At 45.1% G+C, this 24955-nt stretch overlaps 1 protein-coding gene across 2 annotated transcripts in view; it reads left to right on the top strand.

Moving 5' to 3' along the window:
• Window positions 1-3193: 3193 nt before the first annotated feature.
• The window catches only part of ADAM12 (ADAM metallopeptidase domain 12), a 169155-nt gene continuing 147393 nt past the window's right edge, over window positions 3194-24955 (top strand). For both annotated transcript variants that reach the window (XM_085229126.1, XM_085229125.1), the window contains exons 1-2: window positions 3194-3493; window positions 18461-18594. In XM_085229126.1, coding sequence (XP_085085252.1) covers window positions 3388-3493; window positions 18461-18594 — 240 coding nt within the window. In that variant the 5' untranslated portion in view covers window positions 3194-3387. The remainder of the gene's footprint in view (window positions 3494-18460; window positions 18595-24955) is intronic.

Genomic DNA, 24955 nt, shown 5'->3' with positions numbered 1-24955 from the left:
ACACAAAGTCTCAGCGGCTGGCGGGGGGACAAGCGGCTTTCAAAGGGAAAAGGAATTTTTGTTTTGTTTTGTTTTGTTTACAATACGAAGCAAAAACTTCAGACTGGAGGCCCCAAAAATGCAGATCCCTGTGGCTAAGCCCAGGCAAGTCTTCGTGCCTTTTGGCACGTATGGGAACAGACAGGCTCACATTTCTGGATAGCACTCGATGCTGCAGTTACAACGAGGTATCCTGGATATCCAAAGGGAGATGAGTCTACAGCAGCAACTAACTCCTTCTCCAAACTCTTTCTGCCAAGGGGAGTTGATGCTTCCTTCAGTGCAGTTTGTGTCTGCACAAACCCTCATGTTATGGTGTTTCCAGGAAAGTTATTCCATACCTGTCTTTTCCATACATCTCTCTTCTGAACTGACTTTTCCAGGGCCATGTGAACAAGAGCTTCTGCATGAACGAATATGAGTCCAAGCTAACTGCCTGCATCCTGATACAGTCAGATGTGAGCTGTTAAAAATCATGTGGACGTTTTACATGGATTCATTTTTCACATGTAGGCTGAACATGAAGCTCCTCCAAGCTGCCCTTTCCAAGTGGCACAGCAGCAGTGGGGAGGGAAAGGCTCCCTCAGATCTCCAAGTCCAACCCCAACCATCCCTCTGTGCCCATCATCGTGTCGCTCAGTGCCACATCTCCACAGTTCCTGAATGCCTCCAGGGATGGTGACCCCATGCTCCCTGGGCAGTTTGTTCCAGCGCCTTTCAGAGACAAAATTGTTCCCGATATCCAACCAGGGAGAAGTGAGGGAGGAATAAAGGGAAGCGATGCAGCTGGGAGTAGAAGCCTTAAGGCTGAGAGGCAACAGCTGCATGGTGTGCCACCCTCTGCTTGTCCTAACAGAGGGAAATGGCCGTGAGTTTGGTGATGGGATGTAAAGACTGAGAGAAAAGATCTCTGAGCTGTTCACACCCTGCTGCTACAGCGGGACAGCCCTAAGCCAGCGCAGAGGGGAGTGCATGTGGGAAAGAATGGCTACACAGGGTTGAAGTGAAGGAAAAATAAATACAGTAAAGGAAAATACGTACAGTCAGGAAGACAAGGAGGGGAAAAAAAATAAAAAGATGAAGAAAAGAAGAAAAATGTCTAAGTAGTAAAAAGACAAAGGTAAATAGGAGCTGGGATGCAGTGCCCCCCCGGCAACGCTGAGAACAAAGCTGCAGGAGGCGGGGAGCGACCTGCTGGCTGGGGCTGTGCCCCTTTGAAGCAGCCCCACAACCTGGATGCAATTTTCATTTCCTGCAGGGAAACTCGCCCTTGTTCTTCGGAAGGGGATAAGCCAAGCCTCGTAAAACTAATTGTTGGAGGTGGTTTGACATGAGAAAGGAAAAGTCGAGGCTCAGCTTCTCCTGGGTGCAGAGCGGTACAGCAGGGGCACTGCAGGTTAATTTCACTTTTCCCTGTTGGGTTGGTTTTGTTTTGTGTTTTACAGAAGGGTTCTGAGAAGGCTGTGAACATTACTGTTGTTTGCCAGAGCCATCGCAATTCGGTTGGGTTCCTTTCAGGCTGTTGCTCATCAAATATTTGGGGCCCTTTTGTGATGAACTATCAATGTATCAACTCCAACCCCATCAAATTAGTGCAGTAGGATGCAAGCAAGGGTTCTTTCCTTGTTATGATTTGGAGGAGGAACTGGATAATATCTGCTCCATTCATGCTGGTGAACGACCAAGATATAATTGGCTCCGCATTTCTCTGTTAGTGAATATTGGTACTCAAAAATACTGCCACTGCAGTGAAAAGCCATGTGGGATTACCAAAACTCCATTTAAAAGCTCTTGGTTCTCTCTGATTGTTTGTTGGTTTTTTTTTTTTTTTTTTTTCTTTAAATGGAGGAGAAGAAGGTCAAAGCATAAGAATGACTTGGTGGCTTTCCTGCCATTTTTCTGCAAGTCTGTGCTATGTGGACTACGCATCTCCTTATAAGAAGGGCAGTGGAGATTGTTAGTTTCTACTGTAAGGGATGAAACCCTGCTGAGCCTAGCTGCTAAAATGGAATTGATAATGGTGAAGCAGGGATCATTTTGCAGTTAGGGGCTTAAAGCTGTACATAAAATCACAGATTCACTAAAGCTGGAAAAGATCCCCAAGTCCAACCCATGCCCACTGCCCATGTCCCTACATGGAACCGTAGGGCCATCAGGGTTAGAAAGACCTCTCAGATCTCCAACCCCAACCCATGCCATCATAGAATCACAGAATCATAGAGTCACAGAATGGCCTGGGTTGACAAGGATGACAATGATCACTGAGTTTCAACCCCCTGCTGTGTGCAGTGTCACCAACCAGCAGCCCAGGCTGCCCAGAGCCACATCCAGCCTGACCCTGAATGCCTGCAGGGATGGGGCATCCACAGCCTCCTTGGGCAACCTGTTCCAGTGCCTCACCACCCTCTGGGTGAATAACTTCCTCTTAATAACCAACTTAAACCTCCCATGCCCATTGCCCACGTCCCTCAATGCCACATCCCAATGGATCTGGAACACCTCCAGGGACAGTGACCACCCCATTCTCAAGGCAGCTGTGTCAGTGCCTCGCTGCTCTTTTGGAGAAGAAATTGATCCTAGTATGTTCTTAATATCCAACCTGAACCCCTCTTTGTACCAGTTGTTTAATGTAGAAGGAATATGGGATCGACAGGCAGAAGTCAATATCAGCGCCCAAACCTCGAGAAAACTGACCCAAAAATAAAACTGCACTATAAAGTTCCGTGTTGGTCTGCAGGACTGGGAACTTTCTGTTGCTCTGCAGCAGCATGCAGTGTGTGGGCACTCTGCGTGCTTTGGTGGCACACCGAGGATTCGATGGTCCCTGTTATGTTATGCTCCCAGTTGGTAACGATCATTTGAAGGAGGAAGATTTGAACAAATGCAGCTCTGCACGCGTGTTGTTGGGTACTTACAGCACAGCGCTGCGGGAATGGGGGAAGCCGGGCAGCTGCGGTGCGGTGCGGGGGGCGGTGCCAGCAGCGTGCGGGGCTCAGCTGTTCGGTGCGGGGAGCGCAGCCCGGCCCGGCCCGGCCGGCCGGTTCGTTTGGTCAACAGAATTAGCCTTGCCAAAAAAAAAAAAAAAAAAAGAGAGAGAGGGGGGGGGACTCTTTAAACAGGAGGAAAAAAAAAAAAAAAAGCACCAAACTTTTTTTTTTTTTTTTTCCTAAGAAAGCAGAGCCCAACTCATCAGCGGCTGATGCAGGAGCAGGAGGGGTTTGGAGTTAACTGCATGCAGGAAATCTCTCACATCCTGAGTCCCGGCTCGCTCCTCTCTGTAACTGTATATGATGGGGCTGTTCTCCAGCCCCAGCTGATGAAAGTTTGTCTCCCTCAGTCCGGGCTAAGATGTCAAAGCGTCTCCGTGCGGAGCGGCAGCGCTCCCCCGCTCCGCGCCCCTCCGTGCTGCTGCTGAGCCTCAGCGCGCTGCTCCTAGCATCACCCCGAGCGCGAGGTAAGTCCCCGAGATCCGCAGGCGGACGCGGGGAGGGTTTGCAGCCCTTTCTCAGCCCCAGCTCCATTTCCAGGCGCCGCTCCCCGTCCCGGAGCCCCGCGGTGCCGGGCGCTGTGCGTGCGGAACTCCCGCGTTCCCTCCGCAACTTCGCTCCGCGTTCCGCTCCCCGGGCCCCGGGCAGGGGGTGGGGAAAGGCAGAACAGCGAACGGGTTTGGGTTCGGTGCTTCCCAGCCCAGCGCCGGGGCAGGAGCTGCCCTACTTTGGTGGGACTTTGCTTCATCCCGTGTGAGCACGGCCGGGAGCGGGGCTGCGGCTGCTGGGAGACCTGCGTGGGTCGCAGCCCCGTCCTCCTCCTGCCGTTCAGCCGCAGCTGACAGTGCAGATTTCTTGTGGCGAAGAGAAGGGAGGGAGATCCTCTCGTTGTAAATGCACGGAGCAGCGCTCAGCTGTGCGTGGGTCTCTGAGCGTTGCTCCAAACTTTTGTTCTTTGTAACTTTAAGCTCTGTAAATGTTTGGTTGTCTCCACGTTTATGCACGGTGACTTTCCCCGGGACTGTGTTTGCTAGGGGAAGGATATGGGGATGCTTCAGCCTGAAATCCCAGGGCAGGCAGAGGAATTTAATGCATTTAACTGATTACTTAGGAGGAGAGGTGATGGCCTGATGTTGCTCCGGGAGGGTGTCAGGTCCGGTATTAGGAACAATTTCTACTCCAAAAGAACAGTGAGGCACTGGCACAGCTGCCTGGGGAGCAGCGAGATCATCATCCCTGGAGGTGCTCAGGAGCAGAGATGTGGCACTGAGGGATGTGGGCAGTGGTGGGGTTGAGGATCCTAGAAGTCTTTTCTAATCTTCATGATTATGTGATTCTACGATTTATGTTATGGATTAAAAGGACATGAAGCTTTGTTTTGCCTCGGTGTGGAACTGAACTTCTGTTCACCACTTGTATTTCTCACCTCGCACCAAAGCAGTTTGCTGCAGAGTGCACCTGGCTGTGTCTGGGAGCTTTGGGGTGGGCTGCTTCGTGCGCTCACAGCAATGGTGATATGAGCATACCCCAAAATGGGTGACCCTGCAGCGAAATTAAAGGGCAGGAGGTGGGTGGCTTGGGTCTAACGCTGAGATTGGATCTAACACTGAGATGAGAGAGAGAAATGATGAGTGGTGTGGAAACCCTATGACCTGCATTATGGGATTCCTAAAGAGCAGAGACGAGTTTCTAAGGTTACATTTGCACTGATGCTCTCTGGGAAGTATCCGTCGGTTTCATGTCCTGATGGCAGGTGTTGAGCAGCAGTGGTGTCCAGTGACTGTTGCAGCTCAGCTGGATTTAGCCCACCCTCTCCCTTCATAACTCTTCTTCTTTCTTTCTTTTTTTTTTTTTCCTTGTGGAAGTAGAGAACAGCTTCAGTCTTGCTGCTTTCTTGATGGCAGAGGTGCTGAAAGTAGTAGCCATCTGCTGGGCCCAGCAGGGCTGCATGGTGACAAACAGTGCCCTTGGCTGTGCTGGCTCACATCCCACTGGGCACCTGGCAGCCCTGCACATCTGCCTCAGCTGCCCCGAACCCATGTTTGCACTGTGCGGTGCTGCCAGGACATCCCCCATCCCTTTTTTATCCTCCTCCTTCTGCCAACCTGGCACTCCTAGGCACTTTGCTAAGAGTCACATGCAGCACCCCTGAGATGGTTATCTCCCTCGAGATGAGCCCACACAAAAGACTGCTTCCCGGCCGTTAAGCTGCTAATTATCTCTCTCTCTCGTTGCCTACACCTGCAAATCTTCAGACAAAAGATCTCCCCAGCTTTTACCAGCACTTGCCTGGATTGTCCATCTGTGTCCTTTAGACAAAGGATTTCTCAACCCTTGACCAGGACTTGTCCATCAGTGCTCCTCAGCGAGCTTGGAGACAAAGGTGCAAAAGAAGTCCTTTACAAATAGTGATAAGTCAAGCGTCTCCATTGTGAAAAGCCTCCAAAATCAGTTTTCAGATGTGATTGTTGGAAAAGCAAGAGGCACAAGTCCCGTGGGGCTGCCCTGGTGGCCGTTCCAATCTCGGACAGAAATTACTGGGTTAGAGCTAGAAAAATTAGAGTAGCCTTGCCTTTCAGAGTGAATTCCTTTCCCAAATATTCCAGCTTTACAATTGTGTTTTCCAGCTGCCAAAATTGCCAGCTTGTGGTTATTGCCTTGAGTGTCCTCATGGACAGCATGGAGAGCTAACTGCAGTGTTGGCCTCGGCAAGACAGCAGAGCTGATTCTGCTTTGTTATCTTGATGGAGGATATCTAGAAGGATAAGATCTAATCTCATCGGTTTAGTCAGATGCCTAAATTTCAATCTCTGTGTAAGCTTTTGCAGAATTGAGGCCTTTGTGTATCTGCAGGCAATGGAAGTGATGGTGTATGAAGGCAAACTCCACATCAGTGCATGTTGGGAAACCTCCTAAATCTCTTTAAGGTATTGGGTATTAGCTGGCAGAGCAGCGGGAAAAGAGAAAATCCTAAAATTGCAGTCCAAAATTCTTTCCCTTCCATTAAAATAACTTTTCTGCCAGATTTCTTATATTTTTGCTGCTGATCTCAACCGCATTGACCGTAACGGGAACAAATTACAGAGGTATCTTTCCCTGTCTCTCACTTCAGGCCTGATCTCTCCCACATACTTGGAGCTCATTTCAAACACTGTCTTTTTTCACACTGTCCGAGCGTGTGCGGCAGATATTTATGGTCTGTGTATAATCACCTCCTTGTCTGACGATTATCCCTATCTGCTCCCCTGCAGACAGCCTGGCACGGGCTGCCCCTGCCCGCAGGGCTCCGTAGATCCCTGCCAAAATACACCAGCTGAGGACATTATGCCCGCTCTTCCCATCGTGTTCGCATCATTAGCTCTCTGCTCCCTGGCGAGCCGCCGGCTTGCTGCTGATGTTTTCTCACCTCTTGCTTTCCTTGAGATTTTTGGGAAGGTCGCCATCCAGACGCATCCGAGCATCCCCAACCTCACGGCTCCATTTTGGGCTGCTTTCCATGTTTATCTGTTGCTTCCACTGTCAGCTGCCAGTGATGCTTTTGATCATGAAATTCTGTTTTTAAAAAGCTGAATTCATGTGAGGGCCGATTTGGTCCTCCAACCAGCCTTGGTCAGACTTCTCACATCCTAATCCTGACAGATTTATCACTCTGCTTAACACATCTCATGCTGCCAGTGCACTTTCCCAGAGCCCAGCTGGGCTTCCTTTTGTCAGTATTCACGTGCATGACCTCTCCAACATTTTACAATGCCCACGGCCTAAGTCACACCTGCAGAAGCTGCTCTTACCCCTGCATAGTGTCCAGGGCAACTGTAGGGCAAACTGAGCGAAGAATACATGGCTTGGATTGGTGTGCTGTAGGGCTGCTGCTAGTTCTGGAGGGGATAGTACAGTATGGAGGACAATCCCTGTTGTTTCTGGAGGAACAGAACACAGCAGCAGACTGGACTAGGTGAGAAGCTGTGGATGCCCCATCCCTGGAGGAGTTCAAGGCCAGGTTGGATGGGACCTTGGGCAGCCTGATCTGCTGGGGGGCAACTCTGCCTGTTGCTGGGGGGTTGGAATTGGGTGATCTTTGAGGTTCCTTCCAACCCAAGCCATCCGATGGTCTTGAGTTCCTGCCAACCCAAAGGCTTCTGTGATTTTTCTGGGCCCTTTGATAAAAGGATCACACAATAACCGAGCAGAAGTGGTGTTTTTCAGTAGACTCTCGATCCTGGAGACTTTGTTTATTCCCAGGGTGATTTTGATGACCATCAGAAGGGACTGGTGATGTTTGTAACTCTGACCAGTCTTACCTCAATCACTGTCGTCATCTCAAAATAATGCCTTTATGCCTTTTTTTTGGTATTTTGTTTTCTTACCTGCATTTTTATGCTTGTGATTGTCTTTTATGGTGTGTCAGCTGGCGAAGTTACTATTAGGAGATCCATTACTGAGCTGAGTGCTAACATTATCAGGAGAAGCCTCGTCTAATTATGATATTAAACTGCAGAGTCACCTTAATGCCTGTGAATCCACACCTGGCTCCAGGCAGCAGTACAGCAGCACCACAAATAGTGGAGGTGAACGTAAGGTTTGAGTTAGCAATACGCAGCCAAAGTACACGCAAAGCATTTTCTTAAGGAAAAGACATAAAATCTGGTTATTTGACTATTGTATAAGCTGCGAACAGCATGCATTCTCCTATCAGTAGTGGCATGACTTAAGCAGTCCTACGGACACACAACACCCTCTAACTTGGCACATGTGCCTCCAGGCGTTTGGGCTCCTTGGATTTTTCATTCTTGCACTGATATTTACCTGTCTTTTTTGCTGCTGGACAATCTTTTTCCCCTTTCACTAGCAGTGGGATAGGCCAAGTGTTGCTTGCTGAAAAGAATATACTCGGCATTGGGTATTTAGTGTCACTCAGGAGTTCAAGAACACATTGATACCAAATGTTGTGTTGGCATTTGGTGCTTCAAAAGTGACTTGACCAGCTGCATCACCTAATCAGAAATGCTTATTCCTCTGTTAAATCCCTTCGTGTTGCTTAATTAATGTCTGTGGTTTTTTTTATGCTGCATATAAATGCCACTGCTGTTGTGAACAAGATGAGAAGTGTTGGGTTGGAGCGGGTCATCTGCCACATGATGGATGTCACAAAGTCATCCTCTGGATGAACATGTCCTTTCTCATCCCAAAGTAATGACTCTATGATTTAACCAGTTTATTCTGCAATTTTTGTTAAAAGAAGCAGTGTTGGTGCTTACGAATCCAGTAGCATTTGTCAGATAAGTAAACTGAAAAACTTTCTGACAGAGGTGAAAGTTGGCTGTTTTCTTGCTTCTGCATAATGTTTTCTAATTGTGAAAACAGATGATCAGGAGAAAGTGACAGACTTCATGCATGATAGATATATCCTGAATACATCAGAATATAAACACTTCCAAATTCAAGTGTTATGGGGTTTTGTTTTGATGTAGTCACATAAAAAAAGAAAATTACTTCTGAGCTTCATCATAATGCTCCATTAAATGAGGTGAGCACATAGGCATGGCCACAGGTGGAGCTGAACATCAGCAGATCTGCATCTGGCAGTGCTGTCTGTATGCACCAATGCATTTTGTCATGGGCTGAAAGCCTCAGTTCCATCAGCAGAGGAGGGTAATTCAGCCCAGAGATAAATGGGCTGCATGGATCTGGTTCCTTTGTGCAGCCTGGTGTTAGCTTAACCTCTGGGGCTATTCGTGAACCCTGCCTGAAAGGATCTGAGGGCGTGCTGGTGGCATGGGAAGGTATCCTGGATGTTCTCCTTGCCGTAGGAAACAATAAAAATAAATGTTCATTATTCCCAAGGGTGTCAAAGTTGTCAGTGATGGACCTATCCAGTGCCAATGGCATTTGTCACAAGGCTGCATGTGTGGACCTGGGAGGTTAGCTGGCCTCAAAAGCATTAAGTAACTCTCAGTTCTCATGGTTCTTCCAGTTTTTTGAAAGGTGGATGATACAATTCAGCGATAGCTTAGTATGGGTGCATTTCATTTTTCTTTGTCCTGTATTGTATAATGCAAGGAGCTGGTATTTCCCTTACAAACAAAAATGATGCTGGATACGAGCTCCCCAGCTCAGTAGCCCCTTTACTAGAAAAGAACCACAGATGGTTTCCTGTGAACATTTACCTAAATTAGCACTGAAATTTGCTTCAGCTGGGTTTGCTCTGCTTTCAATGCCATTTCCCAGAGAACATCTGAATGAGCGATTTGTGTGCATGTGATGGGCAAAACTGAAACTCCCACTCAGTAATTTATTCACTGGTGATTGTATATTGTATGCAGGATAGAACACTCCTCAATACGGTTACACTAAGGAGTCCTTGTGTTTGGTGGGGGAGGCTATTAAATCATTGGAAAGAAAGGATTGTCCGGTACCTTCTAAAAGACTGAGAGGAAATTGTATTTTGGGGAGTAATTTTGAACTTAATTCAATGGCAAGCAGCCTTTCTTTGGAAGGGAGCAGCTGGATAGGAATGCTGGATCTGGATTTTCTTGCAATGATGTGGACTCATCACTGAGAAGTGAATATGTTTTCTTTGATATCAGAGCTCTGTGGCTTGGTTGCATCTGTTCTCATAAAGCACAGGTTATTATTTCTCTACCCGAATAAGTGATACTTTAGGCACCGTCTCTCTGATGCTGAATGGTGTAAGGCTGAGTTTGTAACTGGAGTGAGAATGTCTGGGACTGGGATCCTTTGGGGAAGAAGATGATGTGTCCCAGCAGTGCCCGTGCCAGGAAGATGCTGAGTTCAGATATGGCATCCTTCATTGTGGCATCCTGGAGATACCTGTTGGAAAGGCAGGGTGCAACCCTTAGTATTTTGTACCTCTTGTTAGTCCTTTCCTGTTTGCTTTCATCAGAGAGGATGACCAGGTCATTTTTAATGGTGTGCATCGTGACTTGGAAACGAAGCACACTTAAGATGGGATTTCCAGTAAGAGGACAGAAGTTCTCCAAAGCCATTATCATCATACAATCATTGTAGATTATATTGCTTCCTTTTCAAAGCTGCCTTGGGCCTGAATCTGGCATTTATGATTTGCCCTTTGCTGCAAATACTCAGTGCTGAGCTCTTCCATAGGGATCTCTGGTTCCCACCCATCACCAGGTGTGCCAAAATGCCCTCCAGGTCAGTGATTCTCTGGTGTATATTTCCCAAATTTCAAAATATTCTCTTCTAGGGGAAAAAAACAAACAAACAAAAAAAACCCAGCTCTTTCTTTGGACTGATCCTGTATAGTAATTCTTCAGTGAAACAAAATAACATCTCAAATGAGACTGGACAGCTGTTTCCCAAATAAAGTATATGGATATATTCTACACGTACCAATGAAGCTTGGTTTTCACCATCTGAAATGCCCTTCAGTCTCTCTGCCCCCTCCTGCAGTCAATTGCAAACGTTGTTCTCAAAACCCCGTTTATCACGTTTTGTTTTGGAGAACAGGGAGGACTTTGAGATATACTGGCTTCTCTCCTTGAGCGCATTTCAATAGGTATTTTGTGTAAGGAGAACCCAAATCCTCCTCACATTATTTCTGCTTTAATCACACTATGCTCTCCCAAGATTGCTTTAATCTCATTTGCATCAGCTGGAGTGACTGTGGGTGATGAGCACTGTTTCATCTGCAAACAGAGGAGAGTGATATTGGGCGCACGCCTGGGAAGGAACTGTCTGTCCTGGCTTTGTTACAGCTGAGAGTGGTGCAGCATCCCGATTTGGGGAGCAGACATTCAAGAATTAGAATGAACAAAAGCTATTTCTAAGGTTTTCTTGAGGACTGTCAAGTGTGATCGTTCCCTTTTAATTTTCCAGCAAATGGCTTTTTGACACGTGCTAACTCCAGAGGAGCGCGATGCTGCCGAGTGCAGCAGACATCATTTTGTATTTTAGCCATGACAGTGCTGTATATGAGAACTGAAAAGTTATATAGATATTACACCAATATATAAACCATGTGTGTTAGAAAGACAAGTTCAGTTCTGAAATATTTGACTTAGCTATGCTTTTCACTTTCAATTCGTGCCAAACATGTGCTGGAATGACTGATGGAGTCATACGGTTCCCCGAATAAAGCACTTTATTGTGCACAGACTTAGAGCCTCCCAACAGTTGTATTACAGAAGCTTGAAGATTAAGATGATCCAACTGCTTAGGGGGTATGTTCCACAATGAACATTTTGTTTTTCCTTTTTTATTTTCCCCATCTCTCTCCCTTTTTTGCCTTCAAACATGTCATTGGTTTGCTCAGCTGGTCGCACGGCATCGCTGACCGTGCTGCCAAGCAGCAAGTGTCCTTCTCTTGGAAGTGCTCACTGCTCTGTCCAGGTTAAAACACTGCACTGATGGCTTTCCCCAGTTTATGGGATGTCGTGGGGGGAGGAGGCTGCTTCCTGTTGCAGATCAGGCAGAATGGGGGCTTAGGAAGGGAATAGCTCCTGGAAGAACAAGCGATGACGGGAGACAGTTCTTCAATTTATAAAGCTGAAATATGAAAAAGCACGTTTGTGGTGCTGTGTGTTAGAGGGGTCAGTGTGTCTCAAGCTCCTATTTCTCAGCTGAGCTGTGGGTGTGAAGGATCAGGTGTGCACAGCATGGGCACTGCACAGCTGCACCCAATCAGCTGGACACAGTGAGTGTTAGATACAGAAAGAGCTCCGCACCTCCAGCACTGCATGCAGGTTTGGGCCCCTCATTACAAGAAAGACATTGAGATCCTGGAGTGTATCCAGAGAAGGACAGCGAAGCTGGTGAGGAGTCTGGAGCACAAGGCTTATGAGGAGCTGCTGAAGAAGCTGGGATTGTTCAGCCTGGAGAAGGGGAGGCTCGGGGCAGGCATTACTGCTCTGTGCAACTCCTGAAGGGCAGTTGTAGCGAGGTGGGGGTCAACATCTTCTCCTGTGTATCTAGCTGTAGTGGAAATGCTGAGTCACAGCCTGAAGCAGTGATTGAGCACCTGGTGGAAGGCAGGGCCAACCCAGGAGAGCTCAGGTGCAGCTGATTGACCAGAAGGGCTGGAGCCAGGGTCCACCTCTTCCCAGACCTCATTTAAGGGCTGGCAGTGGAGGCATGAGTATCTAGTTGGAGGTTCTGCCCACGTGAGATCTTTTAAAGGTAAGCAGCTTTTTTTTTCCTTTGTTTTTGTGTCTACAGCTTCTGCATTTGGGTATATCCTCAATTTCTGCAGCCTGGGGCTTTGCTACCCCACTGTCATTGCTGTGCTTTCCATCTCATTATAGCGTTACACCAGCAATAGGATGAGAGGTTGCTCCAGGGGTGATTCAGGTTGGACACTCAGAGAAACTTCTCTGAAATAGGCATTGGGCACTGGAATGGGCTGCCCAGGGAGTTATGGCATCACTGACCCTGGAGGTGCTCAAGGAATATGTAAGTGTTGTACTGAGGGACATGGTTTAGTGGGAAGTAGTGGTGGTAGGTGGATGGTTGGACTGGATGATCTTGGAGGTCTTCTCTAACCTTGATGGTTCTATGATTCTTTGAACAGAACACTAAATTCAGAAATGTCCCAGGTCCTCTAGCTGCTGCATGTCCTCAAATTCATCAAAGACCTCTGCTTGCTTCTGATGTTCCAAAGATTTGGTACACAAGGAATAACTTTGCAAAGTGGAGGAGAGGACAGGACTCGTGCCTAGGGAGGTGTGTGGAATGTGTGCTGAAAGTGCCTCGTATTCACATGCCTGAGGTCTTGGGTTTGGGAGTCAGGGTGGAGTTAGAAAACAAGAAAAACTTTGTGTATCGTTATATGGCTTTTTTTTATTATTATTTATAACTGTTTTTTCAAGGCAGGCTGTGAAAGGAGCAATCTTACCAGATTTTCTGAAGAGAATTGATGTACTGCCTAGATGTGCAAAGATTAGGGTAGAAAGTCATCTGTGGCTCTGAACTAAGACGGACTTTACAGTGGGGGATGAGGCTTATATTTTATGCACAGCCAACCCTTGCCCATGCTTTGTGCTCACACACAGATGAGGGTGGAAAGTGGCACACTGTGCAGCCCTTTCTAAAGCTGTATAAGCGTTGTTAGCAGTGTGATGGGAAGAAATCAGTCTGATGGGGTTTCTGATTTTGGTTCTTGTCTTTATGGACATGTTTTCAGCTGGTGATTAGTGTTGAGTCTGAGAAAAACAGTTGACTTTTAAGGCAAACTGCTCCTTCTCATACCCCATGCAAGTCTTCCTTTCTTTAACCTTTGTGCACTGGAGTTCTCAGCGTGTTTTATTTTGCAGCACTCTCATATTTATTATTATACATTAGTCTAATTTGACTATTTGTTATATTAATGAGCAACTGTTTATTATAATTCCCATTTCAAATGGCGCAGCCACCATTCTTAAGGATGATGTAAGCAAAAAAATTGTGATCTGTGCCTGGACAATGTTTGGCTTCAATAATATGTTGTGTGTGTTTTTTTTTTTTTTTTTTTTTTCCCTTTGGCTGTTACTTTGATTTTTGTGGTAGAGAACATGAGGGGTGGGAAAGAGTGGGGCTGCAGGTGGACCCCACATGACATTGGGGTGGGTGATGATGGTGATGAGGATGTGGGGTCCCTTGGGTGCCCCTGGGACCTTGAAGGCATTATGTGGGAGTGACAGAGATAAGAAGCATAGGTGGTGTTCCCAATGCCTGCACAGGAAAGAGGCAGAGTGCCACGATTTGGCTTTGTAAATCTGTATAGGTGAAGAGATGGATGATGTATATGAACTGGCTCAGCCATTGCAGTGTGCTGTGCATGAGCAATGTGAGCTGGGCTCTCTGCTCTGCCAGGCAACTCTCTCTCTCCTTTCTATCAGCTCATCTCATCCAGTCCTGCCTGCACTGGGGAGCACTCGTCTCTTTGTTTATCATAAGGAGAAATACACTGTGCGGCCTGACTAAAAGCTTATTAATTTTAAGTAGAGGGGAATCTGAAGTGTGTCTGGGCTTTTTCAGGAGGCAGTGGCCCTTAAACTAAGATGTCACATCACGTGCATGGAGTTTATTTTGAGGGAAATGAAATGCAAAGAAAAAGATGACAACTCTTTTAACTGCTTGGCCATCAAGTCCTTGCACGATAACGTGCAAAGAGGAGTTGTAGATGTACATTGCAGATGAAAAATATGTAAGCAGCACAAAAGTCTCTGACAGATAACATCTCCTCATCTTGCAATTTGTACATACTGTCTTTTATATTATTGAGAAGAAGAATGAAGGGCAATACACAATCTTATGGGCTGCTCCAGGATCAAAAGCACTACCTTCAGTGTAGGCTAAAAATAGGGATCAGATTGACACAACAGTGAAGTTTTCCATGTGAACAAGAGAGAGACAAGCATGCATCAAGAGGAGCCGTGTGGAATTTCACTGGAGTGGAAAATGAGTATTTGAGTTAGAGGGTGAGAGTGACACACAAGATAGGAAACCTGTCTCCAATAAAAGTGCCTGGCAAAATTGATGGCCTTGTTTTCTTCCCCTCTAATGACATGTTACGGAAATCTAAATTCTCTAATTTCAATTATTACGCTGCTTATGCTGTTGTAATACCAAGAGTCCCTGTAGAGAGAAGGCCTCATTATTAATGTAACTCAAACAAAAGTCTAATGGCTGCAACTTCAAAGAAATCATAGTGAAAATGTATAGAAGTGACAAAGGGTGGCAGAGGAAATATCAGCGTGTCTGTAATATGTATGGCACTGGGAGTTTGTAGGAAGGGACCAAAGTGATGGAAACCCTCCATTAGCACAGAGGAGCACTGGGCTCCTCTCCTGGGAAGCCCTTTGGGGGGGCTGCACTGGTGCTCTGAGCTGAGTGGCCCAAGCAGCAGAGCGATGGAAGCATTTTGTTCAGTCATTGTGCAGGAAACTGGATGATGTGTCCCTTACTGGGATAAATCTGGTGATTCCCACTTGGCCTGAGGCAAGGGCTGTTTGATTGCTTCAACCCTGCAGAGCTGCCAGCAGCCCTCGCACCTGCACGGAAGCCCAAACCACTGCTCAGATTCAGGGCTGCTCTGGGGCTGCACTTAAGTTTGTTCTACTTTTTTCTGCACATCCATGTCTATTTTCTTTATTTCCAGCCTGACTTGTTGGGACTCTTTGCCTGATTTTTGGGTTTTTCTCTATCCAAGACTTGTATGTCTAGGTCCTGTTGTTGACAGCATCTCAAAAGCCCTCCTCATCTTTCCCATCTCAGTTGAATGTGTGGGGGTCACTCACCATCAGCTGTGAGCCCTTGTTTTCTGCTAGGCATTCTTTGAAGCTGTTCGACCAGGCTGACTAATCTGACCTGAAGGATTTACCTTTGTATCTTCCCCAGGCTTTTATTTGATAAGATTGATCTCAGTTTACCCATCGGTTCTACAGATGTTGTAGTCTGTCAGAAATACACACAGCACATCGGTGTTGTGATCTTGAAATAGGGGAAAGACAAACAAACAGAAAACCCAACTGCTGTTTTCTTTGCAGACTAAGTTGTGATGTGGATATGTCACACTAAGGACAGTTGGGAACTGAGCACATGTGCAGTGCTGGGCACATGCTGGAGTGCTTTTAGGAGAGAGGCCGCATCACCTGGCTGTGCTGTTTTCTCTGTCTGTGCAGAAAGCTGTGATTTTTATCACCTGCAGTAATTTAAACAAAAACAGCATCCAGATAAGCAGCAAAACGTTTCTCTGAAGGAGAGAATCCAGACAGAAATTGATCTCGGATTTTATAAATCTATGGCTTCACAAGATTTTGCAAGCCCTAAAGCATGTCTGTTCTGTTTCCCCCAAATAAATTATCCTTCCCAATAAAGATATTACTGTTGCCCATAAACCTGTCTTGACGTCTGTCTCCAGACTATCAACACTTGCAGGCAACGTGCATTTTCCAGTGTGCAGATAAATAAGCATGTGTGTAAGATTAAATTTGCTCATTGTAACCTTATTCTTCATGTGCCGCAAGCATCACTCTGTCGTGTAAGTATTCCCAAATAATAGAAGTAGGAGGGGCAAAACTAAACCATACTTTGTGTAGACATGATTCACTTTTCACATGGTATTTTCATCACAGTTACACTTGTTAGACCATGCCGTGTAGGGAGGGAGCAATATATCTGCGTGTGTGCAAATGCTGTCTCCCCTCTCCCCTTTTTTCGTCTGTTTTGGATGGTGCTGTGATGTTAATGACTTGCAGAGTTAATAGGAAAGGCAACTTGCATGTGTAGGACTAGCAGAAAACTTTGGAGCCTCCTGATATCTAGCTGCAGCCCATGGCATAGGGCTGCGTGGAAGTGATGCAGTCAGTGTGTCTGTGGAAGGAGAATTGTGCTCATAGGGGTTCTTAAAGCCTCAGCTGCACGGAGCTTGCAGAGTGCAAATCCTGTAAAATAATGGAAGAGCCTGAGTCATTGGATTCATAGAGCTGAGACTGCTCCAGTGAGCCAAGAAAGGAAAAAAGAAATCAGGGCTAGGGCCAAGCTTTTCTCATTTCTCTGAGATACGCTTCATAAATTTGTGCTCTGTGAGGGAGCTTCATGGCTGATCATCAGAATAAAGGGCTGTGAGGATCTGTGCTGTCCAGATCTAATTAGTAATAATTAGACCCTCCTGGGCTGGTGAGGTGATAGCCCAAACCCTGCAGATTAGGTTCACCCCACAGAGGGGTAGAGGATATCGCTCCCATGTTGGCATTGTGCCCTGCTAGATGCCTATCAACGGGCTCTGCTGGAACAGGGGAAGAACCCTTTCTCTGCATGGGCAACCTTCATCCTCAGGGTGCTCTAGAGGGCTCAGTCTGTTGTTTGTCACACTTGCCCTACCCCCACCAGCCTTCCAATTTTCTTATGGCGCCTGCAAACCATCCTCGTCTTCTCAAGATTCATTCTCAGTACCATCTCTAGATCCTGTATTATGGTTTATTTCTTTTAGGCCTCTTTGCTCTGACAGGCACGATGACGTTAGTATGCTTAGTGAGAGGAGAAACAGTTGATAAATATTGTATGCAAATAGCCTTTTGGTATTATAGTATGAGCTGAAGTCATCTGACGTGTAGAAGTAGAGCACTGTTTCAGAGAGAATTTATATTTTCTTCCAGAATATTTTTTTATTAATGTGAATCTGCATCCTTGATGTTGTGGGATTCTTGATATTTCATGACTTCCTGCCTGTCTGTATAGAAATACTGAAGCTATGAAGACAAGTGAATACTTAAGACTTTTGCTGTACACAGCTCAGACTTGTTGAAATGGAGTGCAACCACACCTTGCCACATTTAGTGGAGTAAGGTGGCACACGAAGTGTTTGGGGGATATGAATACCTAGGATTAAACCTGGTTAATTTGTCATGTGCAATCAACCTGGAACATTCAGGCATTTATAATGGGTTTGTTCCCTCTGTGCTCAGTGGCTCAGGCTTGCAAAGCATGTAGACCAGACAACTCTACTGAAATGGGAAAGACACGGGAAGTCTGGGATTGTTATCTGTTCTTTGGTGCTTGTGTTGTGCCACAGCCAGGTTTGTTTATTCTAGAGTAAGTATGTCACCAGTTACACCCCACGTACACTATCCTCCTTCCAGCCACTGCTGTTGTAGATTGGATTCAAGGTGCTAGTGTCTGGGAAGAATGGGGAAAAGAGGAACCAAGGGACTGAAATGAGTAATGTTGATTTCTTACCTTAATTACTGAAAAAATATTCCTGATAAAGTCTTATCTCCCTTAAATCCCTGCAGCTTCCTTACCGTCTTAGTGATGACACTGAAATGACAGTTTCATTGCATTCCTCCTGCTGTCACCTTCAGTGAAAAAAAGTGAAGCCCTAATATGTTTATTAATATAACATTTTAAATAGCTGATGCCAATACCTCTTTATGTTTCTGAGTTAGGTGTTGAGTCCCACTCCTTGTCTTTGTGCTCTGTCTTTACTCCTTACCTTTCCTGTCTTTGTGCAGTGCTGATCACCATTTCCAGGGCCCTTGACAGCAATACTGAAGTTCTGGTTAAAGCAGAAAGTAATATATGAGAACATCTTCATAAATAATAGCAACTTTTGTATATCTCAAGGCATAAGAACCAAAATCTTCTGTATTGTTTTAAAGCTAGATTTCAGTTGCTGCATGGGTTGGTTTGCTGTTCCCTCACCAGCTACTCTATGGCTTTTCTGTGCACTCTTTGCATAGGATGTATGATTGAAAATGGAAACCATCTCCAATCTTCTCTCCCTGAACCCCAGCTCTCCTACAACACTGTGTAGGTTTGGACAATAGCTGCATGAAAGCATGATGTTTTTCATGTTTTAATGTCTAATGCTTTTCCTGAATTATCTCCTTTTGAAATGGGCTGCCAGATCCCTTAAGTAACAATGTTCAGGTTGTCACACCTTGCTCCCTCCTAACGTGAAGTGCTTCTCCCTCTCCTAGGTCAGAATGTGGACAGCAAGTTGGAGTCCTTGAGACAGCAGATGCTGAAGGACCAGTCCAAAGACTATGAGATAACAGTTCCCTTCCTTTTGAATGGAGAACAGTGGAGACCAGCAAACAGCGCTTATTCCAAGGTTAGTCTTTGTCTGGCTGTTATTTTGTTCGAAGGTGTTCAGCTGGGAGGGGAAATGAAGTGTGTACTTACTTCATTGTAGCTGTTGTAAATATATATATTTTAGTAGAGGGTCTGCAGCGTATGATTTTTACTTCCTAAGCTGAGAAATTGGATGTTACTGTAAAGTAGCATTCTTATTTCTGATGGGAGAAGTGGAAGGGCAACAGTGCTTTTAATGAAGTTAATATACATGGCTTCAGATTGCCTCATACAACAGCAGAGCACTGACAGACCCTGATAAGCTTTTCTCCTTTTCCTCAGCCATTGGCTGATGAAATGGGAAGCTGTTTTGAGGAGAAGAGGCTTGCTTTCTGTCTCCAAAGCTCCAGACTGTAAGACAAGCTGCTGCTGCCTTTCTTATCACCAAAGATGTCATGAGAGTCTCTTTCCTGACCTTTCTAAGCCAGATTTTTAGGTACAGTGTTGTTCCAGATTCTTTTTAACATTGTTCTTTTAATCGTCGCTGTAAGCAGAAGAAAGTTAAACTTTTTAATTGTGGAAATACTAAAGCACAGAGACAGAAACCATGAAAACAGCCCAGTAACCCATTAGAAGTGCCTTTCTTTACTGCATTGGGAAGGTGCTTGGTGGAGAGGTCCTCCTTGGCTACTGCTTTGTGTCGGGCAGCTGACTGACAGAAATAGATATGAGAAGAGATTTCAGAACAACAGACCCGACATTCAGATAGACTGTCTGGGTGAAAACGTTGCTTTCGTGCTCCTTTCCCCCCTCCTAAATTGGAGAGAAAGGCCAGTCCTCAGTCTGCATATCTGCAGTGATGAAAGGGATATCATTGTGGGTGTATAATGGCTTATCTTAGAGAGATAACACAGATGGCTTGGTCCTGGACGTATGCAACTCTATTTTTAGATCATTTAATTAGGAACAGGCGTTCTCCATACAGAGTTCTTTCAGCGACTCGCTGTAGCTCTCTGAAGGAGTTACAACAGAGTATCTTTACGTGAGTAATGATAATATGATTTATATCATTAATTTGTTTCCCAGAATTGCCTTCAGTTTAAGATGAACATTAGAAAAGATTTGTGGTTTGGTAGAAAGATCCACGTGCTGTATCAGCACTTTTTTTTTCTTCTTTGAATACTTCTTTTCCATGGAAACTGTTATAAATTAAATACATAAAAGTGCAGATCAGGCTGTGGGAAGAACAACAGCATTAAACTGGTAGAGGAGAAGAGTAATGAATAGCTTGTCACATAAATATTGATCAAAAGCCAAATACTGTTGTGTTCGATGGTTAAATAGGACCTATTGTTCTTCAGCTTATTTCAAAGTGTTCTTCTATTTTATTTTAATTTTAACGCAGTAAAAAAAAAAAAGTGCCAAGTGCTGCGTACTTGTAACCAGGGGAATGGTATTTCAATAGAATATATAGGAAAATAAATAATGTAGTGGTTATAAAAATGCCAAAGTATTAAAGTTATTTGTGTATGGATAATTGCCTCTCAATGAAAGCCCCATTCTACAGTCCTCTGATCATAAATACTCTTTCTTAACAATTAGTCCCTCAGAAACCATGCTGGTATTTAACGTGGCGTACCCTTCCATTCCTATCCTGAGGATAAAAACATCCTTTTATTTACCCCAGAAGTCACAGTGCTATCTGCTGGAATATCTCATTCAGAGCCTGTCATGAATTATTATTAAGCTAATGACTTTCTTCTTGAGGGCTCTGTATGCTGTGCAGAACAGAAGCAAAATGCCCAGTCGTGTTTCTGCTGATAGCACTCCTGCTGACCGCTCACACACACACCGTCCTGCTCACCAGGACTGCTGAAAGACAAGGGAAAAATTTTACTTAGCTGTAACCTCCTTTTATTTTAATACACTTAAGGCATAATTTTTCAAGGACTTAAAAAATAACGTCTATGTTGCACACTGGAACAGGTTGTCCAAGGAGGCTGTGGATGCCCATCCCTGGAGGCATTCAAGGCCAGGCTGGATGTGGCTCTGGACAGCCAGGTCTGCTGGTTGGTGACCCTGCACATAGCAGGGGGTTGGAACGAGGTCAACCCAGACCGTTCTATGATTCTATGATATATGCTTAACATGTATACTTAACTATGGAAATGAGTGTTTTTTTTTTTTTAATTCATCAAGTTGATGATTCTTAACTCTTCTCTTGGCATCTTCTGCTGAATTTGGAAAATGCTCTTCAGCTGAACTATTTGTGGTGCTCGATCACATTCTTTTATTAACTGGATATAATATTTTGTTGCTAATCCTGCACACACTGCTAAAATTAGTGGCTGCTAATTTGAGTATCCAGTTGTTGCAGTTGAGACTACTGATGAGCGACTGTATTGTTGGCTATCTGACGGCAAAATCGGGACCCTGAATGCAAGGTCTGTATGTCCTTTCGAACAATAGACGCCCATATTGTATGCAGATGTGATTTCTTTGTTTGAGGCTTTGTGTGCATTATAGAAGGTGTTGATAGGTCATTATACTTAATGGCTAGTTCCAGTTCCCTTTCCATTTTTCTTTATTTCTGTCATTTGTTCATACTCCTGCATTTGGTGTCAACTCTTTTCACGGTGCTTGGTCTGAACCCAAAGAGTTGGGTTCTACTTTTCTTAGTTTTTTTCCAAGTTTGGAACAATGTTTAAAAAAATTGCATATTATTCAAGTACAGGAAAAAGACTCCTTTCCTCATTTGTTCCCTGCTGAATATTTTTCTTCAAACTTGGCTTGAGACTTAAAAATCAAGCCAAGTTTGAGACCTGGGTAAGTGATGTTCTAGTACACAGAACACTGTAGGGAAGATTTTCAGAGGACCACCTGTTTGGCTACAGTTTTTATCCTTGTACTCTGTTAGGGGCACACACTGATTAATCTGTGCCAGATCCCTGCATCACAGGAGCTGAAGGTCAGGTAATGCTGCTGCCTTAATCTGGTCTTTGGAGCACATTCCTTGTGGAAGCACAAATGTTAGGTGGGTGTTCAGGGGTTCTTGGCTCCCCTTCTACATTTGAAAGGTTTGAATGATGGGGAAACCCTGTATGCTGGGTACCTGACTTTCCAGGGCAGACGTAAGATGGTTGTAATGCTTGGGTGCATCATGGTGTGACATTGCCCTGAGCTGGTGTTCATCTTCATGGACTGACATCTCATCAGTGAACTTGGCTTTTTCTTCTAATTGGAGCTTGGTCCAGAACTTAAAATGCATGGATTTTCTGGGAAATTGAAGGTTTCTTGTGCAGATATGATGAATTATGCAGGTAAATGTAGAGTCGTAGAGGTCGTGCTAAATGAGCACAGATTTTCTTTCCTCGGTCTGGTGGCACCCGTCACTCAAGTGCAGTTTTGTTTTTTGTCTGGTGGTGGCCATGCAGCATCCATAATGTCATCACCAGCACCTGCAAGGGCTCAAATATGACCACAGGCTGAGCATCTTACATTATTCAGTCCTCTGAGGTTTCCAAAAGCTTACGAGAAAGTGAGGTACAACTTCTCTGCTGGGTGGTGCTCTGTGTCTTTTCAGTGCTCATTCGTGTAACTTTGTGATTTTGCACTTCGTGTCCTGAGTGCAATATTAGACTGCTCAGTACACGTGTATGCTCCAATCAGGCTATGATTGCAATTCATTTAGTTTTGAGTGTAAGTCTGAGTGTAGCTGAACCTGGGCAGGTATTGAAGGACCCAGAGGCATGCAGTGTGGAGCTGTGTATGGTTTCTGAAAAGCTGTATACAAAACTTGAAAGCCCTGAAGTCCGTCAGGTTGCTTTGAGTCTCAGCTTGTCAGTCCAGGCTGCTTTTGAATGATGCATAAGGCATCACTTATCATTAAGCTTGGGTCATGCAAAGGGGAAAATGAGCAAATTTTGCTCTGTAACTTCTTAAAAATAATTAGTGGGTGTGACTCCGAGTGTGACTCAGTTTCCTTCCTTTGGCTGCTGTAAGTCAGGTTTGCAAATTGTAATCTTAAAGAAATGCTTTCAAAAAAATGGGGAAGATGAGAAGGCAGAGATCCTTGTTTTGTAGCAGTGCTCTTTGTGTTATGTTATGCTTTGAATATTAACTCTAGCAAAGAAATTCAAAGCTAAAGATGAAGGCCATCTATAAATATATACTTCGAGCATATTTCTTCTGTTTTTTAACTGTATTGCTGTCACAGCTCAAAGGATTCTGCATGTAAAGTGGCAGAATATTACCATTTTTACTGCTTAGCATGCACTGTGTCCCATTGAGCTTGCAGAGAAGCAGCTTTTCTGCCTGCCTTGTTCATGAAGCATTGTGCTATGGATTGCTCTCATAAGCAAACATCAAAAGTTTGATTATTGGTGTGTCATTTTGGACACTGCTTGCTTGAATCTCATGTGAAAGTCTCCACTGGCTTCAAAGGCATTGAGTCCTCAGACAGCTGTTAGTCACGTTTATGATTCTTCAGATTTATCAGATGTTGCACTGATTCTTTTCAATTTTTTTTTTTTCATGACTGCATGTTAAGGACCTAACCCAACATCTACTGAAAGGTTTTATTGCCATTGAAACAAAAAATTATTGGAAGGAACAAGAAGGAACTTTGAATTAAAAAAAAAAAAAAAAAAGAGAAAAAACAAGAGAATTGTGCTAAAGATTTGAGAGTCTACTGAGAACTGCCAAGCAAAGATGAGCCTTACCCATTAGTTCCCACCTTTTGTGCTTGCAGGACTGTGGTTTGCCTTGAGACTAACAAGGCAGGTCTGCTGGTACAATCATAGAATTATAGGATGGCTTGGGTTAGAACAGACCTTGATCCTCCAGTTCCAAGTCCCTGCTGTGGAAAGGTTTGCCACCCAACCTGGCCTGTGCGTCTCCAAGGATGGTGCATCCCCAGCTCCTTTGGGCAACCTATACCAGCCTCATCACCCTGAGCTCTGTGTGCACACTCTCCCTGGTGCTGCTATGAGGTTACCCAGCAGAATACTCCAGAGTAGTGGGATTTCCCCTCTTGCTGCATCTCACGGGTTTGTCTGTGGCTCAGGCACAACGTTTGATGCATGAAGCACAGCTGAGAGGCCTGCTATGTCGGATCAGTAAATGTAGTACTCAGGCTTTTCAAGAGCAGACCCATTCAAGTTTATTTCATAACTGGCATAGCCTTCGTGCAAGTGATAATTGTTTATATTCCCTCCAACAGAGCCTCCTGCTGTTCTTTTTCATTTGAAATAATTACCAAAGTTTAGACTTCCAGACAATTGTATTAAGGGGAATCATACAGCGCTGCTTAAACAAGGCTTTGAAGGCTGAGAGGACAGCTTTCAGAGCTCTTTTACATAGTTGTTTTACATATCTTAAGAGAGAGAGGCATAAACAGAATTTATAGTGCTCTCCATAATTTTATGACTCATGAGTACCAAATACAAGAGGCAGTGCTGTGCATGCTGCTAGGGCTGTGTCATCAGCTGGGAATGCAGCTTGGCACAGCCAGCCACAGCAGTGTGAGACACTGCACTGATCCTCGGTGAAGTTCTCCAGGAGATCTGCCCCTGAGCTTCTAATTAGTAACCTGGCAGTCATTAATTCAACAGCCAGTAAACAATCTGTTATTTCTTTGGCTTTTTATTGTATGTACAGCCCTGCGTTGTAGGGCCACTGTGAGGATTAATTAGTTCAGAAATGCGCCATTTGTTTAATAACTCCTCCATGTTTGCTTAATTCAAGAGTAAGGTGTGGGATGGAAATGCCCAGGTTCTCCCCCAACCCTGAGTGATCGAATCAGCTTAGAGATGCCCCTCTCCATTTGCCTTGTGCAAGAGGGGTTCTTGCAAAGGGAAACGCATCCTCTTAGCCAGACCTCTCTCATCTTCAGCCAGTCATTCCTTCTGATCATTTCATTTAAGGAATTAAAACAAGGTGCCAGGAGACGCATCCTGTTTCTGGGGACTTGCTCGATCTCTAGTGCAGCCACGAGTCTGGTGAATTCCTGGAGCTGGGACCACCAATAAGAACATCGTGTTGCTGATTGAGTAAGGGAAATACTTTCCTCTGTCTGCACTGAATCAGTGCCCTAGTTTCAACGAGATACACCAGTGTTCATTTCCTGCCTGAGACGCCTGGGCATCCTGGGACGTGTTAAGCAATTGGGATTCGTCCCAGAAAACGGTCCATTTCATTTTTAGCTTAAGTGATACAGTGTGTGAAGTTTTGTGGGATAGTTCAATCGCAAGATAAATAGCAGATAGCATGGACGGAGACTGCAATACAGAGAAAACCTGGAGCTTTTTATTAACCGTCTGCCCCACCCCAACCCCCTCGGCATTTTGGAGCCTTCTGTAGGGTGAAATTCCCTTCCATGAGGCTGCATCACACCGGGCTGT

This window comes from Meleagris gallopavo, chromosome 8, assembly GCF_905368555.1.
Source record: "Meleagris gallopavo chromosome 8, MGAL_WU_HG_1.1, whole genome shotgun sequence".
Taxonomy (NCBI): Eukaryota; Metazoa; Chordata; class Aves; order Galliformes; family Phasianidae; genus Meleagris; species Meleagris gallopavo.
This window is presented reverse-complemented; position numbering and strand designations above follow the sequence as displayed.